Below are 17,991 nucleotides of genomic sequence, written 5' to 3'. Positions count from 1 at the left end.
ACATCCTGGGTGCAAAACTTCAAACCATTCCAGTTTCATTCATGAACTATTGTTTGGCGGTCTAGTGTATTGGAAGTTCAGAAAGGCACTATTCTACTAAAGTTGTACTCATCGTGTAGGTAGTGAACGACGAGGGGATAAAGCAAGAAGGCTGGTATTATCTAGAAAAAACAGGCTGGCTGTGAACAAGTTAGACGCCTGTTTCATGAGCCCAGAGAAGCCTGACCTGCCTGAGACAATTTACCTCAAAATGATAGCACTGGAGCAACAACCAGCAACGTCCATGTTTCGCCAAGTGGCAGCATGAAAATTGCAGTATTTACAAATCTGAGCAAACTCGCTTGAGAAAAGCAAGTCCAGTACTCCTACTTTGCCCTGCTCACAAAAACGCTCGCAACTCACAAATTCTACTAAAAACTGTACAGATGTGCAATGCGTCTATGTTTGGTAGTTCAAGCGGCAATCACCATCGACAAATTCCTGGTTTCTCAGTCCGGCAGAGCGTGAGCATCTCCTCGTACTTGGAAGGATAGACGAAGCCCCACAGCTGCATTAAACAGAGAACAGCATGAAGTTCATATTGCAGAATCATGCGGGCATCCACACAAATGCTCTTAATGGACTTGCACAACTCTCAGTTAATTGATTAAGCTTGAAAGCTAAGAGTCCAATTTCTTGAGTTCAGCAGTTCAGCTACAGTTGCATGTTGCTACATTCAACATGAAGCTACTTGGTCATCAGTTAAATGATAGAGTTTATATTCACAAGGATGCAAGACTAGAATACAATGCTTCACTATTTTAAATACCTCAACATCTTTCACTGAGAAGTCAGGGGAATGCGACAAACACTCATTGTTAAAAGTCTCTGAATTAGAACTTGAACCAGTCAAACTGCAAAGAGAAATGCAGAAAAGAAAGTTGAGGCTGCGAGGGTAATTAACAATGACTCATATACTAGTGGTGAATTCTGTGAATAGGAGAGATAGATTACAGGTCTCCATCTAGATAAAGTGCAAAATGACCTCCTCCTCCTAGAGCCAAATAGTCGGCGGAACAAACTGTGAAATAGTTATTTGCACCTGCAGTAGGCAAATTTTTAATAGCTTACAAGTTACAAGCATGAGGCGACACGAAAAATGAAAGAAGAAAAAGTTCTCGGAATGCTTAACAAAGTCACTGCGGTGCTGGTAAATCTATATCTCAAGAGCATGGAAATAACAGGAAAAACTATTTTGCAAACCATAAAATGAATAATACTGAAAATTACCAGTCGGTCGGTATATAACAGGGCGGTCGTGTAAATTAGTGAAAACAAAACAATTATTGGTCCCCTGCAAGATTATTTTGAAAATATTCAGTACAAGGAAAATATGTAACAAACAGTTTATCGCAGTGTAGAGGCGAAACCTGATACTTCTTTGAACTGGATGGCTGCAATGGAGCCTCAACTAAACCACCAAAAACTGTGCCCTTTTTATCCCCCACTACCTGTAAGATCAGAAGATGAAGAATGGAAAGTTAGCAATCAGCAACTCTGAGATTATATCAGATGATGCTACAAAGACCCATAAATTCCACATCATCAACAGTGTAGCGACTTATGGGGTGCAATGAGATATTGAGACTTATCACTTAAAAATATGAAACAGTCAATAACTATAAGGTGGTGTTTGGTTGGCTCAAATGTAACGTAAGCTGATTACTGAAGGTAATGAATCCATTACATATGTTTGGTTGCAGTGGTTTATAATCAATTGACACTGTAATCGAATCCCTTACCTAAATAATATTTATACAAGCTTGTTAACCCCCCCCCCCTCCTCCCCACCGTAATCAGATACAACACCCACACCGTAATCTGATTACGTTACCAGAGTGCAACCAAACAAAGAGGGTAATCACCCATTCCGCCACAAAATACATTGTAATCTGATTCCCTTTGCATTTACGTTACTTTAGCACGAACCAAACACTTTCTAAGGTGAAATAGGCTGCCATCTGTTAAGTAATGGTGACAAATCGTAACAAATATGACAGCATCAAGCTACTTAGGAAACATTAACATACCAAAAGTGAGAAACCAGGGCAAAGCATGCTCCTTCTATATAAAGTAGATAAAGATATGCCATGCCTCCATGTGCTGCACAATCGTGAACATAAACATTAGATGGCAGTGGGCACACATGATCAGAAGTCAGAACATATCAGAATAAGAGACATCTTGAACCTGTATAGCAAGACCCAGTTCCTTCCCTGGGCAAGAACAGGGAGAGAGGCATAGAGAATTGATTGCATCAGTTCTGACAAAAGAATGGATGGTTCCGACATAGTTGGCAGAGCACTGACAGAAGCAACTTCCTTTGATTCCTCAAGCTCCGAAACAGATGCAACTGGTTGAGTATGATTTACTGTCTCCCTGTCAATTTTAGGCTCTGCAGTACCTTGTTTAAAACCACCAATCCGAGCCGCCTTGCTAATGATTTTTCCAATGGAATGCTTCCCTCTACTTATCAGACCTGACCTTCCCTTGCTTCCCTTCCCCATGGGTGTTAAAGTTGGATAACTCGTGTCCACATTTTGCTCAGGAATTATCTCCATCGAATCGTTATTATTAGAGCTAGATGACGACAAAAATGAGATCAAGAACGCTCTAAAGGAAGATGTGTCGGGGCCATCAAGGCCGTCAGAATTGTGCTCAGAATCTTTATCATCCTCTGAATTTTCTTGCACTTCATCAACCTCCTGCAAATCCAAAGAAATTGAAATGTAAACTTTCAGGAAGATGGGATGATGACTGAAACCAGACACACACAGAAATCGTCTTTGAAATTTGGCGGAATTAAACATGAAAGGCAAAGGATCAGCCGACGGAAAGTTTTCAAAATATCATCTGATTAACTTCAGCATTGCAGCTACGTCTATCAGTCAACCACATCTAAGAACACGAACCTAAGTGCATTTAACAGCCAACAGAGGGTAGAACTCAGATTCCATCAGAACTTTCCAGCGTGACATGTGAACACTGGAAATGAAGATACATTGAAGAAATATGACTAAACCTAAATTCTGTGTGCACTCTGAATGGCGTAGGCATCTGAACACACAGACTGAACCTAAATCATTTCAGGAACACATAAATTGCCCGACCCAGTGAAGAACCCAACTCTGAATAAGCTCATCCCCGAAGAGGCAAAACCTTCGCGTGAGCCAACTGTTGCTTGCCAAGCTAGCAACAGTTTCCATCAACCAAAGCAGGTCCTAATTAGCAGCACGCGACAGCCAACGTCCCTAAACCCCAAGGAATCGCACAGCAAACCGTAACGATAGCACGCCCCAGCTGCGAAATCACAACAAGCAGAGCGGATGCCACAGCCGGACTCGCCCAATCGCGCGAATCGGGAGCGCGAGCGAGAGGCCCAAATTCAAAACCGGACCGAATCGCCTACACGAGAGAGGGGGGGTGGGATGGGAGCGGGATCCGGTGTCTCACGGGGAGGTGTGAGGTCTCGCGCTCGGAGACGGGGTTGAGGATGACGGTGGTGAGGTCGGACACGAAGTGCGCCGCCTTGCTGCCCAGGGCCGGCAGGTACCCCATCGCACCCTCCTCTCCTCCTCGCGCCACGCCAACGCCCACGCCCACGCGCTCCGCGGCTTGCTAAATTTGGGAGGCCGCTCGTCCTCGTCCAGCCCTGGCGCTCCCCGAGCCGCTTGGACGGGTCGGGTGCTCCTCCTGCTCCGGCGGGGCGAGTGGCGTTGCCGGCGGAACGGCGGAGTTGCTTCGAGGGGAGACGAGCGGATTTGGACCTGTTCGGTGGTGGGTCTCGATTGGATATTTGGGTTCCTTTTTTTCCAGTGACGTCGTGGCGTCTGTCCGCGGCGGTTAGCGGGTAGCGACGCCGGGAGCAGGGCGGGGCACCGTGCGCGGGCGGGGGCGGGGGCAGGGCATGCGGCCGATGCGGGGGAGGCGACATGTAGAAGCCGCCGGGCCCTGCTTGTCAGTGACTGGTCAGCAGTCCCAACGATTCGGCCTGGTTGGATCGGTACGAATCCCTAGGCACCAGATCTGACCGCTTCCATCCGAAACGATGCGAGCTTGAAAAACCGCAAGCTAGCAGCTCGGTTAGTCAAAGCGAAACAATGCGGCTACAGAAGATTGCAAGCGTATACTCCGGCTGGAGAAGCTCTCTCTGATGTGAATTGCTGAAGCTACAGACGGGAGTTGTTTGGTTCTTTGAGCTAAAGTTTAGTCCATGTCACATCGAATTCTTGGAGGCTAACTAGGAGGACTAAATATGAGTTAATTATAAAACTAATTGCACAGATGGAGGCTAAACGGCGAGATGAATCTATTAAGCCTAATTAGTCCATGATTTGACAGTGTGCTTCTACAGTAACAGCGAGATGAATCTGTGCAATGGGTTTTGTAAATAGTTTATGTTTAATACTCCTAATTAGTATCTAAACATTTGATGTGACAGGTGCTAAGGTTAGAGGTGGGAACCAAACAACCCCTAAAATGCCCGATATCTAACAAAAAAAAAAGTCTCGATCAAATGCAATCGACAAGGCGAAAACGTGAAGTACAATACACACTTGAAGCTATAATGAGACAATGTACTGGTAGTGCAGTGCTATAATATTTTTCATGCACAAGCAGTACACTTTCAGAGTAAATCACAACTGTAGGAGGGAAAGATGTCAAAACTGGGTCGGTCTGACAGGGTACTCAATTCTGTCATGTCACCATCATCAGACATTCAGATATCGCATTTCAGAGTAGGGCCATGTTTAGTTACCTCCCAACTCCCAACTTTAACACTATGCAAAAAGAAGATTCCCCATCACATCAAACTTGTAGTACATGCATGGAGTACTAAATGTAGACGAAATTAAAAACTAATTGCACAGTTTTGTTGTACTTTGCGAGATGAATCTTTTAAGTCTAATTAATCAATATTTGGACAATAATTCACAAATACAAACGAAACGCTACAGTGTGCTACAGTGCTAGCACAGTAATTTTGCATCTCCCAAATTTACCAACTAAACAAGGCCTAGAATACAAATGGGTTACAATTTCACTCCTGCAAGGGGCGACTCGGGTCTCTTGTCGAGGAGTATGTCACACGGTGCTGCAGGGCAGCCTTCCGGTAAGAGGGTTTCTGTAGAAGCAGCTGCGCTACTGACTGATCCATGGGGTCCGTCTGCGTTTCGGTCCATCCACCCGGTCTGAACCTGCCAAACATACATTATAGACACATTCAGGACTTCAAATGGTGCATCAGTAATTCGGCAACTTTACTGAATAACCAAGCATGGCACCCAATTATAGTTGCTAAATGCGCACCTCTTTGAACCTGACGACCTCAATCCTCCTCCACCTGAACCGGCAACACAATGCCTCTGTTCGACGCTATTGGCCAACCGGTACAAGGCGTCCCTTATGCGCCCTTTGGTTGCCAGATCCAGCTGCAAGGTACACACAAATCGGATCCAAAATATAAGTCCTGGTCATCACATGAAAAATGGAAGAACGATTACGAGAGGATATATGCCAGTTACTGTGAATCACCAACCTGATTCATGCCTTCCTGAAGCTTCTGGAAGCCAAGATCCTTCACCGGCACGGCTGGCAGAACCATTGCCGAGCTAGGCTGCCCATGAAACCCTACTGAAGCCATCTCCTTGGAACAGAACTGTGACTCCGCGCAGTTCAGAGCAGAACTGCCAGCAAACTCTTCAGGGAACCGATGCTTTTGTGCCGAAGTGGTGTCGCTCATCAGCATTTCAGGCTGCTCATACGTTTCCAGCAGAGGAAAGTACATGTCCAGGGGGTTTTCAGCCATCTCCTCGAGGATCATGTCAGGAGCCCTGCTAAACGGATCGTGCGGCTTCTTCGATGGACAAGGGATGCGATGAGCAGCAACGAAGTCTGGACCTGAGAAAGCAGACGAAGCTGCTGTTTCACCACTGCACATGCTGCTAGATGCCGTGGGGTCTTGCATTTCCTGACTTGAGCTAAAAATAGCCTCTAGTCCCTCGCAGCCACTTATCTGGTTCGCGAGCTCTATAGCATCAGAAAGGCAGGAAGAGGAGCTGGCATGTGCATCGCCATTCAAAGGTGTATCACTTGCTCCTTTCCTGGGCTGTTGCTTGGTTTTTGTCGGATTTGTCTGCAGAAGGTGGAAGAGAAAAGAAATTAAAATGTTGCTCGATGGAACCTAATTTTTTGCATGAAAATATGGTCAAGGCTGGTGATGTGCTGCATATTGAAGAGGGCAAGGTCTGGACCCTTCGCGTGATAAGAGAAGCTACTACCCTGGGTAGGAAATCCTTTGCATCATTTTTCTTCCAGAAAAATTCCATTGCATCATATGACCTTCAAAATCAGGAAGACAGAATTTGTAAGTACCTTGACCACGGTGCTCCCACTTCGATCACTCGAGAAATCGATATCGTCAAAGTAGCTGCTTGGTACAAGCTTAGCCTCTGGTGAGAAAATTGAGGACCATAGTGCGTCCTCAAAATAGTTGCTCCCTATCTCAAACGTGGGATCCAAATTTCTTCACAAAAAATGAAAGGAAAAAAATGTCGAGTCATCAGAAAACGGTGGCGCTGCTGATGGTAAAATTTTAAGGCACGTGCTCATTAAGGATTGCAAGGGGATTTACCTCGGGTTTGGCTCGAAACAGGCCAGCTCAGGCCAGTCGGAGTAGAACATGTCTTTCCCCTTGTTCTTGCGGTCATCTTGTGTTGGGACTGTCTTGCCGTCAGACGAAAGAACGCCTGAAGAACTGCGGATGCCGAGGCATCCTTCAGCGCCGAACATGCCGTGGCCTTGGAGGAGCATACTGTGGTCGCTGATCAGAGGGAACTCGTCCATCGCGTTGGTGGCGATGCTTGAAACCTGCAATGATACAAGAAACCAACATCTTAGACGAAGGAGAAAAGCAGTAACGTACTGTTCGATTCGACAGAGAGGAATTTGTTTTTACAGAACACCCTTTTCTATTTGAGACTACTATACGACCACTTCGCATGAACATCTTTCCATGATGCAACTCATTTTCGTCTTTGATCGACGCAGAAGATCGAAGAAAAAGCCATGACGATCAACAACAGATGATTTCTAAAGGAAAAAAAAACAGCGACAGAGCAACTACGGCTTGAACTGAGCAAATCACGATAGCAATTCAGCAAGGCAAAGAACCAACGCGATACCTCGTGACAAACCCGCGATGCTCGCAGACTCGCAGTCGCAGCGGCGGAAATGGAAACGGGGCGTGTGCGAGCGTGAAGATCGGCGACGAAGGGCTTGGAACTTGAGAGGGGTATCCGCGAGCCCGACGGCACAGTGAGGCCTAAATAGGAGGAGGAGCTGGCGCCGATCGCCGAACCCGTTGGGTGGACGAGAGTTAGGCGCGTGCCAGAGTGCCGGAACGCTTGTCTACTAGGTGCGCGCGGTGACGTGACGAGGAGGAGTGGACTCTTCTCCTCCGTCCCTCCCGTCCCCTGTCGTCCGAGAATGGCCGTTCGGCAGGGCCTCGTCGCGCCCCGACGCCGACGCGACGCGCTGGGGGACTCCGAAAACGGCAGGGGGCTGCCTGGCGCCCTGTTCCGGCGCGCGGCCAGCGACGCGTGACCGCCGGGGGGTAACGTGCTCGTGCTCGTCGCATCGATCGGCTCGGCATCGCGGCAGGTTTCGTTCCCCGTACGGCGGCCTACGCTATCCACTCGGCTAGGTGCCGAACTGGCGGCCGCGGCTTTCGCGAGAACGGCAAAGCGGGCGAGGCGGTGCGAGCCCCGGGCCGGTGACGAGAGCGACCACTCGATCGTGTGAGGTGGTCATCAGGCCTGGGGCGAGGACGCGCGCGCGCGGTGGCCTCTGATTGACGCTTGGGTAGTTGGGTTGGGTGCCGCCTCGTCCCGCGCTTTCGAGGGCGGACGTGTCGCATGTTCCGTGCGCCCGGTTCGGCCGTGCCTTTTGACGAGCGGCGATCTGACATGACATTTCACGTGGGGATTGGGCGGTGCGCTACAGCGTCATGCAGTCGAGCAGTTCGGAGGAGGAGATCGAACGCGCATGTGCGTGTAAATCTGCTCGCCACTCGCTTGCTAGCGCAGTTCAGATGTGTAATGTGTGGTCATGTAAACTGGCAATGGCTCTGAGATCTTTTTGTTTCTGGTCCTCGAGCGAAGGGACTTGGCAAGTTAAAATGACTGCACGCCTTCGTCTGATCCCGAAACACATCGTAAGGAATTGAATAGCAACGGGGACATGACGAGCCGATGGGCGCTGGCAGAGCAGCTTTGGGTTGAATTCATTTGGTTTTGTTTGGGTGGTTTCACCTCCAAATTCTAACTACGTATGCAGATTGTATTTGTGGCAAAGAGGGCGTTTATAGTTTTCGTGTCCAACTCTACATACGTTCGCAACGTGCGCGCGCGCACGAACCGAATCGAATGGTAACCATGCCATGCCATGCATGCATGACGTTGACACCGTGACGTACACGCGAAAAAGAGTTGCGCGCGATGTCAGTGGCGTGTCGGGGAGAGTTTCGAGAGCCTAGCGCCGCCGCGCGCCGTTCAAACCCGAAGTAGGAGGACCCCAAGGCGGCAGCAAGAATACATGAACATCTGAACTCTCTCTTCGGGAAGCCATGGCGCCGCCGCACCGGACGCCTGGCTGCCGTGTGCAGACGATATCGAGAGAGGGCTGCGATATTTGGGTTAGTTTCAGCCGGCCTGAGGTGGCCGTAGTTATTTGTTTTGAAATGAGCTGCCAATTATATTAAAAAAGAAGATGAAGTTCGAACTGAACGAAAATATTAAAAGGAAAAAACGAAGCAAACACCGATAGATTGGATTGGATCATCAATGAATATCGCACCACTCCCTCACATGCAACTCAACTCTACAACATATCGGCCGGTTGGATTGGGACATCAACCGTCGCCAAACTCCACTCCTCTCAACACCTCAGCGACAGAACCGAAGCCTTACTGCAACTTGTACCACCATACACACGGTCAAAAAGTCACTGAAACCTCTCAGCGTAACCTAACGTCGACGTTGAACCGAGAAGGCCATCACCATGCAGGCCTTCTGCCATAGTGCTGCTGTAACATCACTCTCCACTTGACAGGGTGATAGCATCAAATTCGGACCTCTCGCAGGCTGCCTCGCAGTCGCCGCCACGATAACACAACGCGCGGGAGCCTCGCCACATCCGCCATTGGACTCTGCCTCTCGTCGCCTCGAAGATACACCGCGCGCGGGGGGCTCACCACGCTCGTCGCAGTACTCCACGTCACGGATCCATTTCTTTTATCGTTGTTAGAGTGTTGAGCGATATTGCTCCGCTCCCCAAGATCTCCATAGAACAGCCAAGCCGTCGTAGTGTGTCGACTTCACCTTGTTGCTTCACCCTCGTATATAGTCTTCTCCGTCGTGTCAGCAAGCCAGAGAAGTCGCTTGCGCCGTCTTCCAACGATGTACCGCACCGGATAGCCTAGCTAAGCTGAGCAACCTGCCATGGTCTACTGCAAGCCTAGTTATCCCACATTATCATTGCCACAAGCGCCATCCTCCGACGCAGTCCCACACTGCACTGATTGCTGCCCAGCAACGTCAGCCGCCGCAGTCCGCTGCAAGCAGTCAAATCCGACAACCATGCAACAACCTCTGGCCACCACCATAACTTCGATCGCCTACACATGGGCTAGACAAACACCCATTAAACTCACCACGCGGCGGAGTTGCCGCCCTTGGCTTGTCATGGTTCAGCAATGCCATGAACTAAGTTGGGTCTCTAGAGACGACGCCTCCAAGGAGGGCACAACACCAATGGCGCCACCGTTGCTCGTCTAGGATCTGGATAGGGTTTTTACCCAGAAAACCCCCTGCAGTAGGGTCGTAATTCTAACATGACGCCCCCAACGGGGAAAACAATATCCTAGGACGTCGCCGTCAAGTCCACCAGCACGAAGACCGGTGAGGGCTTTCACCCAGAGCAATACAACCTCTCGCTACATGTACATGGTTCGGCACTCCCGAACAACTGCTATGGCAACCCAGCTGAGGCAACGCCACCACCGTGCCTCCACTCGCCATGCCGCCATACCTCCACCTCCGTTTCTGTCGCCGCCCTCTATCGCTGCCCACGCGCAGCGCCCTCCACTGCCTGCACCTCCCTGCCGATGCCGCGCATCCGCTTGCCATGCTCCTCCCGGTCGCCGCACTCCTCCCAGCCACCGCGCGCTCCTCCTGGCCGCGCACTCCTCCCGACCGTGCTCCTCCTAGCAGCGGGGCGCCTCCCAACGTCTCACGACTTGCCGCCGGGCATCGCTTGCGGCAGCTTCTCGCTCCCCGTCGCCTCCACGACGTCTGTGCTAAGGATGGCCCAGCAAATCACGTATCACCACCATGATGCCACAGAGCGTACCCTACACCCTCCGGCTCCATCATCATGGCCGCACCGCAAAACTGCAGACTTGTGTCGCCGAGGAGGAGAAGAGAAGGGTAGCGCCTACCTAGCTGCTTCTAAAGTTGTACTACGTCCTTTTAGCCCTGCCTACCTGCTTCTAAAATTGGTAGTTAGGAGTTCTTCATGTAGTGATGTAGATATTAGAACAGGTTTGTATTCGGGTGGCTGCAGCTGTCAACGAGCCTAATAAATATGGGCTAGATACCAGCCTCTTTTACCCTGTGCCCGGCACCAGCTCTCCACACAGGAACGCTAACAGTGGCATGCATTATTCGGCGTGTAAAAAACGTTTAATTTCCAAGCAAAGCTCACACACGCTCTAACGGTGAAACCGAACCGGCAAGCCCGCGGGGAAAAGCTGTCGCCGGGCGAACAGCGGTGGATCGGACCGCGTAGCGTCCTCGAAGCGTAACCCCATATCGCGCCGCCGTCCTCGTTTTGACTCGGCCACCGCGTGCCCGCGCTGCGGGCGGTGATCCGCCGGTGTGTGGCGGCGGCGCTTGCCGGCCGGCGGCCAGACCACGTGGGCGTGTCTCGCCGTACGTGTGGCGCGAATCATGGATGGATGCCTTCCCGAAGCTATGATGATATGAAGGCGCGCGCGTCAGGGCCGGGGCATATAGATACACAGTAGCTGGGTGGTGGAGCTGGTGCAAGCTGCCACCGGCTAGTTAGAAAGGTCAAGGAGAAGCGGACACGGACCGGCACAACGTGGCTCGTTCAGTCGTTCGTTCCTCTCGTAGTGTGCTTAGGTTTCTTGCAATTTCCATACTTCATTTGAAGATAGTATAAGTAGGGCACTCAATGTTCTTAAGCCATTGCTACCCAATTTTTGTTGCCGTTATCAGATCCCAATACAATAGTCGTCCATGTTTCTCTTTTCACCGATTGGCATCGAGCCCCCTGCCTCCGTGAAACAGCAGATTAATTGATCCTAAAAGTATCAACGCATCATTGACACTGAACCCTTCATCATATAATATAAGAGGTGATGTGATCGATCGTGCTGGCATCGAACAACCTACACTTTTTTTTTTTGAAAGAACAACAACCTACACTAATGGCACGCATGGTGCTGCCTTTTAGCAACAACTAATCCACGGACAAAGCTTTATACTCCATCAAGGGACGCGTCGGATCGCTCTGTCCCCATCAAGGTGTTTGCAATTATTTTTTTCGAACAATTGATGTTTTTGCAATTATGGGTTCCTGCTGATCGCTCTGTGCCTGTGCTCAAAGTCACGTACCGTCGCCATCACGGCGCGTCTGTATCAGACGTCGTGGCCACCGCGATCATGGAGCGCCAAGGACACGTACGCGGGGTGGTGGCCCTCTCCGCGGGTCCCGAACGCCACCCACACCATTTTCCGCGAACCTGTTGGCGTTCGTGCTGCCGTCGCCCGGACGGACAGGCACCCGGATCGATCGGGCGAGGCACCCTCCGCAAACCCCTCCCCTCCCCACAAAACCCCTCGCCTCCCAGCGTCTGTTCCCCGCGCGCACCGCGGCATCCGCGCGGCTACTGCTACACAAGCCCCCCCAAGCCCCCAAGTTCCCCCAGCCATTTCCCAGATCCCACGGGCGCAGCACGGGGAGAGATCGCGCTCGCGCCCACCCACCCCCGCCACCCGGACCGACCGACGCAATGGCCACGCTCACCGTCCCCGCCGCCGTCCCGCCCGTTGCCGAGGACTGCGAGCAGCTCCACAAGGCCTTCGAAGGTCGTCCCGCTCGCTCCCGCCTCCTCGCTCGCGCACGTGCTCGCCGCACGCGACGACGACGGCTGACGCGGTCTCTGCTTCGATCGCAGGTTGGGGCACGAACGAGAAGCTGATCATCTCCATCCTGGCGCACCGGGACGCCGCGCACCGCCGCGCGATCCGCCGCGCCTACGCCGAGGCCTACGGGAAGGAGCTGCTCCGCGCCCTCGGCGACGAGATCCACGGCAAGTTCGAGGTATCTGGCCGGTCGATAGATCCGAGGGCCGATCGCGATCAGGACCCTGTCTGATTCGGCTTAATTACGCGGCGATTGGTTCGCTGATTGATTGACTGGTTGATTGGCCTGGTCCCCTGAATGATTCGCAGAGGGCGGTGATCCTGTGGACGCTGGACCCCGCCGAGAGGGATGCCGTGCTGGCGAACGAGGAGGCTAAGAAGTGGCACCCCGGCGGCCGCGTGCTGGTGGAGATCGCGTGCGCACGCCCGCCCGCGCAGCTCTTCGCCGCCAAGCAGGCTTACCACGACCGCTTCAAGCGCTCGCTCGAGGAGGACGTCGCCGCGCACATCACCGGCGACTTCCGCAAGGTGAAGCCTCCGGATCTTATCACGATCTGATGTCTGCTTATTAAATAGAAACCGTACGTATCCGAGCTTATCATATAGAGACCGCATATGCGCTTGTCGATATGTGATTTTGATCTGTTCTTTCCATCTGAAAGTTATACAGATCAGTCAAATGCGTTGCTTGTTATGTCGGTCTCGAGACATGATGTTTTGTTTTTGGTACAGACTACAGAGTCTACTGACTCTTCATGCTCTTATCTTTGACAAGTCTAGTGCATACAGTGCATTATGAAGGAAAGTGATTTCTCAGTAGGTTGTCACGGTTTGATGATCCTGCTGGCTCATTTAGCCAGTCATACTGTGCATATTGTTCATTTTTGCGCCGTCCGAAGGAAAATCATTTCTCATGCTGAGATGTGCATGGATCTGATGATCTGCTAGTTTATATAACCTGTCACGCTGTATTACTGTGCTTGCTATTCATTATGTTAAAATATGATCACAAATTTAGGGGTTGTTTGGTACTAGGGGGCTAAACTTTAGCCCCTGTCACATTGGATGTTTGGTACTAATTAAGAGTATTAAATATAAACTAATTACAAAACTAATTGCACATATGGAGGTTAATTCGCGAGACGAATCTATTAAGCCTAATTAGTCCATGATTTGACAATGTGGTGCTACAGTAACCATTTGCTAATGATGGATTAATTAGACTTAATAATTAGTCTCGTGAATTAGCCTAGGGCTTCTACAATTAGTTTTATAATTAGCTCATGTTTAGTCCTTCTAATTAGCATCCGAACATTCATGTGACAAGGGCTAAACTTTAGCCGGAAGATCCAAACACACCCTTAATTATATTAATTGGACCAGTCATGGTTGCCAACATGATACCTTTTCAATTAAGCTGGATGTGCTTTCTATTATTTTGAAAATCTACTGACGCAGAGCTTCAACATTTGCAACAGGATCATGATATGCTTGTAGATATTCTGCAGACGATGCCTTCGTCATGCGGTGCTACCTTAGTTAAAAATATTGCCCTATGATATTATTTGTTTTTCTTTTTTGCACAAAACTCTTTATGATTTTAGTTCCATTACTAGTCTAGCGCTCACTGCGCATCCTGAAGATGAGATGTTACAAATCTGTTAATCCTGTTGGTACACTTATCTTGTCTCTTATGTGTGTGTGTGTTTTCTGGACCTTGATATGACTGATTTAGAATCATGAATACAATATTAGATGATCCCTCAATTTTCAAAAAAGATATTAGATGATCTAAACTGAGTGTGGCTGCTATATGTCAAAATGATGAACTGAAAATTTGATTATCCGGTGGTTGTCGACTCGTCACGTTTAGATTAAGCTTGATGTATTTTCCGGTCTATGTATACTTTTCCTGAACTTTCCTATTTTGAGTGGATTAGAGCTGAGTGTTGGTAAAAAAGGGAGTTCTAAAAATAGTCATTTCTTCGTTTCAGCTTTTGGTGCCTCTTGTAAGTGCATACCGCTATGATGGCCCAGAGGTGAACACTTCATTGGCCCACTCTGAAGCCAAAATACTTCATGAGAAGATTCATAAGAAGGCTTATAGTGACGAGGAGATCATCAGGATTCTAACCACACGGAGCAAAGCTCAGCTACTTGCAACATTCAATAGCTACAAGGATCAGTTTGATCATCCAATCAACAAGGTAAATAACGATAAGTGCGCTCTTGTTAGGAAACTTACATTACCATTCAATTTTTTAAGACACACAAAATGCAAAAAAAATGTCTGTATGTTTTACCTATGCCCCTCCTTTCGCGATCGATTTTGATTAGCACTCGTTTAAGCTGCATATATGGTATTAAGATGGAATCAACCAGCTAAGTGAAAAAGAATTACCACTTATACAACTTTGGTTCACTCATCAACAGTCTGTCGTTTTGCCCTGCGTTCACCCTTATACAACTTTGGTTCACTCATCAACAGTCTGTCGTTTTGCCCTGCATTAATCTATTTTCTGCAAGATTCAAGTGCTTGCAGATTGCTAGAAGAGGAACTGTTCACAGTTTTTTGTGTGAGAAATTGTTCAGTTACAGTTGCTCATAATGTTGTTTGGTACTCACTTCTAACAGGATCTGAAAGCTGATCCCAAGGATGAGTTCCTTGCAACGCTGCGGGCGATCATCCGATGCTTCACTTGCCCTGACAGGTACTTTGAGAAAATCCTTCGACTAGCTCTTGGAGGCATGGGCACAGATGAGGATGATCTCACCAGGGTCATAACTACCCGCGCTGAGGTCGACCTGAAGCTGATAAAGGAGGCCTACCAGAAGAGGAACAGCGTGACGCTGGAGCGTGCTGTTGCTAAAGATACGACCAGAGACTATGAGGATATTATCCTCGCGCTCCTAGGAGCAGAGTGAGGAGGGTGTCTCAGCACCATCTCGTATGTACCTCCTTACTTGATGGGTGCATGAAGCTCCATAAAAAGTGCTGAACGCATGGTTATGTTTCTGAACAATAATAAGTTTGTGACCCAGCCTGCATATATAGCAGTGCTCGTTAAATAAAAGATGGTTTATTGATCTGCTTGCTAATTTTTGTGCTGCAATCAACGCTTGGACACTTGTGGGTTCGAAGAGCATGGCTGAGCTGATCCCTTCATTATATAGCCTTCATTAATCTTTTTTTTTGTGAAGTGTGATTGCCCTTTCCTGATGGCTAAATAACAAGAATCAAACTGGACGCTAATTGTTCTAAAACTCTGACCTTGGGTGCAAAGTCCTTTTTACCTTAACTTTTCTGGTTGTTTAGAGGAGTCTAAGCAGCCAGGTGCATGCATCATTCAGTTTCTCATGTACGCTAGCTTGGATCTGACGGTGCATTCAACACTCATGACGAGATCCGGTGACGAGAGAAATGTTCAGAGGCGCTTGACACGTTCAACCTAGCCTGTCAAGTGCCATGACCAAGACTTGCAACAGTACAAAACATGTTACAAACTCGGAAGAGGTTCAACATCAAGAGCAAGAGATCGCAGGAAGGTGGCAACCAGAGTGCCCGCCAGTTGTCGCGCAATCTGTCTGTTCAGGCTCTCGTACGTGCCGGTGCATGATACTAGATGCTAAACTTTAACAGTATCACATCGGATATTCCGACGCTAATTAGGAGAACTAAACCTGAGCTAATTATAAAACTAATTGCAGAACCCTTGAGCTAGCAAATGGTTACTGTAGCACCACATTGTCGAATCATGGACTAATTAGGCTTAATAGATTTGTCTCGCGAATTAGACTCCATCCGTGCAATTAGTTTTGTAATTAGCTTATGTTTAATACTTCTAATTAGTATCAAACATCCGATATGACAGGTGTTGAACTTTAGCGGGTGCATCCAAACACCCTAAGAATTCTGCATAGCTTTTTAATATTGTCCTCCTGATTTTCTGATTTCTAGCTAGTCATTCTGCATAGCTTTTTAATATTTGGTTGACTTCGAGTCGAGCGACACATCTGGCTTGCTTCGTCAGTCAGTTTGTTGTACTATGAAATGAATTGTCAGCCGCCACATGAAAGGTCCGGTCGTCCACGCGTCAGCGACTGTGACCGTCATATTTGTCTTATTTCGTTTATACTTGACTGCATCGCTTAACAAGCAAGAGAAATTTAGAGGAAAAACACTGACACGGCAGTAAGATTTGACAATCGATGAGCTTCCCTTATCGTTTAAAATAGAAACCTTATGATAATGAATTGGATGCAAAAGGCCAGATAGTTTTTTCCCATTAAAGCAGTATGTACTTACAGAAAGTCAATTGAGCCAATCGAAAGTGATTTGCATTACAAGAGCCTGATTAATGCAAGCAAAATAGCCACTTTGGTCCCTGAATTTTACACCGAGGCATATCTTGTGAAAACAACAAGCACTACTGCCCCATCGTGTGGCTAACTGCTACACGTGCACATAACACAAGAACACAAGGAAATTACCAACCAGCAGGTTACCATCCTTGAACAATCCATCCATTAATCTAGCCGGCCAACGACGATCCAGAGCGAGAGTGCTTATTCGATTGTCAAATCTCCCCAGGAGTCGAACTCCGGCGAGCCGAGGTCCGCCAGCCCGTCGAACACGCCCAGCGGCGCGCACTGCGGCGGCGGCGGCTGCGCCATCACCGGCAGCGCGGCCGCCGGAGCGTCGGGGCTGGTGCCGCCGCCACCGACGACGACTCTAGTACCACTGTTGGTCGCCTCCGAACCGCCATGCCCTCGCCGTTCGCTACCGGAACACCCTTGCCCCGCGCCGCCGCTGACGCCGACGAAGGGGCTGGCCGCGTGCACCCTGCGCGGCAGCGGGCGGAAGATGGCGGCCGGCGGGAAGCCGGTGAGCTCCTGCACCATGGCCCGGAAGTTGCTCACGTCGGTCGCCACCACGGTGGTCGACGACCGGCGCGACGACGACGACGAGGGCCGCGACGGCGCCCCGCGCTTCTTGCTCTTGGCGCGCCGCGGCTGCACGGCGGCAACTGCCGCGGCCGCGGCCGGGAGCAGTACCTGCTGGCCGGGCCGATGGGCGGCCGCGCGCTGGAGCGAGCGGGGCGCGGCGCACGCCCGGTGGTAGCCCGTGTCGGCGAACGCTGTGCGCGCCGCCGCCGTGTGGTCTTGCTCGCACGAGTACATCGGTGCGAGCCGTGAGCGCACAAGTCGTGTCGGGATGGCACGATCGAAGTGTGGCGTGTATAAAGTCGCGACGGGCGTCGATGCGTATATATAAACTAGATGCACAGTACTCCAGTGACACTGTGACAGTGATGTCATTTCTTTGGATGACCTAGCCAGGTACCTCGAATCCTCGATCGCTCATCAGGTGTGTCACTGACACTCGCACTAATGATATTTTAGCACTCCATTCAGATTGACCTGGAGATTAATTTGCACGAGTTAGCCGGTGTCGTGGTGGGTTTGACTTGGGCAGTGATCGACGGCGCCTTTAACCTTATCTAGACGTGTGCTTTTGTGGCATACTTATGTTTATTGGAGTATTACCTTTATCTACGCCAGTGACAGTGAGTGATTCAGTGAACGCAGGCGGTATAAACTAACGCATGCAGGTGAGCAGTACGGTAAAGGTTAGTGTAGCGTGTAAGAAGCTTCAGTCAGACAGAAAGTCCCGGCCCTAGCTAATGGACGACCAACTCGCAAGAGCCAACCGGGCAGATCG

The 17,991-nt window shown here is 49.7% G+C and overlaps 4 protein-coding genes across 5 annotated transcripts; 1 reads left to right on the top strand and 3 right to left on the bottom strand.

Moving 5' to 3' along the window:
* Nucleotides 1–227: 227 nt before the first annotated feature.
* Nucleotides 228–3,866, bottom strand: LOC117838499 (uncharacterized). Of its 2 annotated transcripts, XM_034718550.2 has the most exons (8): nucleotides 3,493–3,862; nucleotides 2,230–2,744; nucleotides 2,070–2,142; nucleotides 1,410–1,490; nucleotides 1,270–1,333; nucleotides 994–1,081; nucleotides 809–893; nucleotides 228–547 (listed from the first exon to the last, which is right to left on the bottom strand). In XM_034718550.2, exons 1-8 carry the CDS (start codon nucleotides 3,595–3,597, stop codon nucleotides 464–466), a joined length of 1,095 nt encoding a protein of 364 aa, XP_034574441.1. In that variant the 5' UTR covers nucleotides 3,598–3,862; the 3' UTR covers nucleotides 228–463. The 2 variants fall into 2 exon arrangements, with proteins under 2 accessions (XP_034574441.1, XP_034574448.1); XM_034718557.2 differs by lacking the exons at nucleotides 809–893; nucleotides 994–1,081 and having other exon boundaries at nucleotides 3,493–3,866.
* A 1,055-nt stretch (nucleotides 3,867–4,921) lies between these two features.
* LOC117836967 (uncharacterized) lies at nucleotides 4,922–10,475 on the bottom strand. Its single transcript, XM_034716499.2, has 7 exons — nucleotides 10,450–10,475; nucleotides 7,224–7,575; nucleotides 6,674–6,909; nucleotides 6,415–6,565; nucleotides 5,579–6,175; nucleotides 5,350–5,471; nucleotides 4,922–5,237 (listed from the first exon to the last, which is right to left on the bottom strand). The coding sequence occupies exons 1-7, from the start codon at nucleotides 10,473–10,475 to the stop codon at nucleotides 5,081–5,083; spliced, it is 1,641 nt and encodes a 546-aa protein (XP_034572390.2). The 3' UTR covers nucleotides 4,922–5,080.
* Nucleotides 10,476–11,972: 1,497 nt separating this feature from the next.
* On the top strand, nucleotides 11,973–15,368 carry LOC117838678 (annexin Gh1). Its single transcript, XM_034718839.2, has 5 exons — nucleotides 11,973–12,212; nucleotides 12,302–12,447; nucleotides 12,579–12,797; nucleotides 14,264–14,476; nucleotides 14,904–15,368. The coding sequence occupies exons 1-5, from the start codon at nucleotides 12,137–12,139 to the stop codon at nucleotides 15,192–15,194; spliced, it is 945 nt and encodes a 314-aa protein (XP_034574730.1). The 5' UTR covers nucleotides 11,973–12,136; the 3' UTR covers nucleotides 15,195–15,368.
* A 1,155-nt stretch (nucleotides 15,369–16,523) lies between these two features.
* On the bottom strand, nucleotides 16,524–17,493 carry LOC117833058 (uncharacterized). Its single transcript, XM_034712431.2, has one exon. The coding sequence runs from the start codon at nucleotides 17,448–17,450 to the stop codon at nucleotides 16,836–16,838; it is 615 nt and encodes a 204-aa protein (XP_034568322.1). The 5' UTR covers nucleotides 17,451–17,493; the 3' UTR covers nucleotides 16,524–16,835.
* Between the last annotated feature and the right edge of the window lie 498 nt (nucleotides 17,494–17,991).

The sequence above is a fragment of the Setaria viridis genome, chromosome 1, assembly GCF_005286985.2.
Source record: "Setaria viridis chromosome 1, Setaria_viridis_v4.0, whole genome shotgun sequence".
Lineage (NCBI taxonomy): Eukaryota > Viridiplantae > Streptophyta > Magnoliopsida > Poales > Poaceae > Setaria > Setaria viridis.
This window is presented reverse-complemented; position numbering and strand designations above follow the sequence as displayed.

Bases quoted from the DNA above. Each gene is read 5' to 3' on its own strand.
- LOC117838499 (XM_034718550.2), bottom strand. From the start codon at position 3,597: ATGGGGTACCTGCCGGCCCTGGGCAGCAAGGCGGCGCACTTCGTGTCC. The intron at 1,082-1,269 runs GTAATTTTCAGT...TGCCTACTGCAG, and splicing joins TGTTATATACCGACCGACTG to GTGCAAATAACTATTTCACA. The intron at 548-808 runs GTATTTAAAATA...TGTTTAATGCAG, and splicing joins TCTCAGTGAAAGATGTTGAG to CTGTGGGGCTTCGTCTATCC.
- LOC117833058 (XM_034712431.2), bottom strand. From the start codon at position 17,450: ATGTACTCGTGCGAGCAAGACCACACGGCGGCGGCGCGCACAGCGTTC.
- LOC117836967 (XM_034716499.2), bottom strand. From the start codon at position 10,475: ATGATGATGGAGCCGGAGGGTGTAGG. The intron at 6,566-6,673 runs GTAAATCCCCTT...TTTTTTGTGAAG, and splicing joins TGTTTCGAGCCAAACCCGAG to AAATTTGGATCCCACGTTTG. The intron at 6,176-6,414 runs GTACTTACAAAT...CACCTTCTGCAG, and splicing joins GTGGGAGCACCGTGGTCAAG to ACAAATCCGACAAAAACCAA.
- LOC117838678 (XM_034718839.2), top strand. From the start codon at position 12,137: ATGGCCACGCTCACCGTCCCCGCCGCCGTCCCGCCCGTTGCCGAGGAC. The intron at 12,213-12,301 runs GTCGTCCCGCTC...CTTCGATCGCAG, and splicing joins GCTCCACAAGGCCTTCGAAG to GTTGGGGCACGAACGAGAAG. The intron at 14,477-14,903 runs GTAAATAACGAT...CACTTCTAACAG, and splicing joins TTGATCATCCAATCAACAAG to GATCTGAAAGCTGATCCCAA.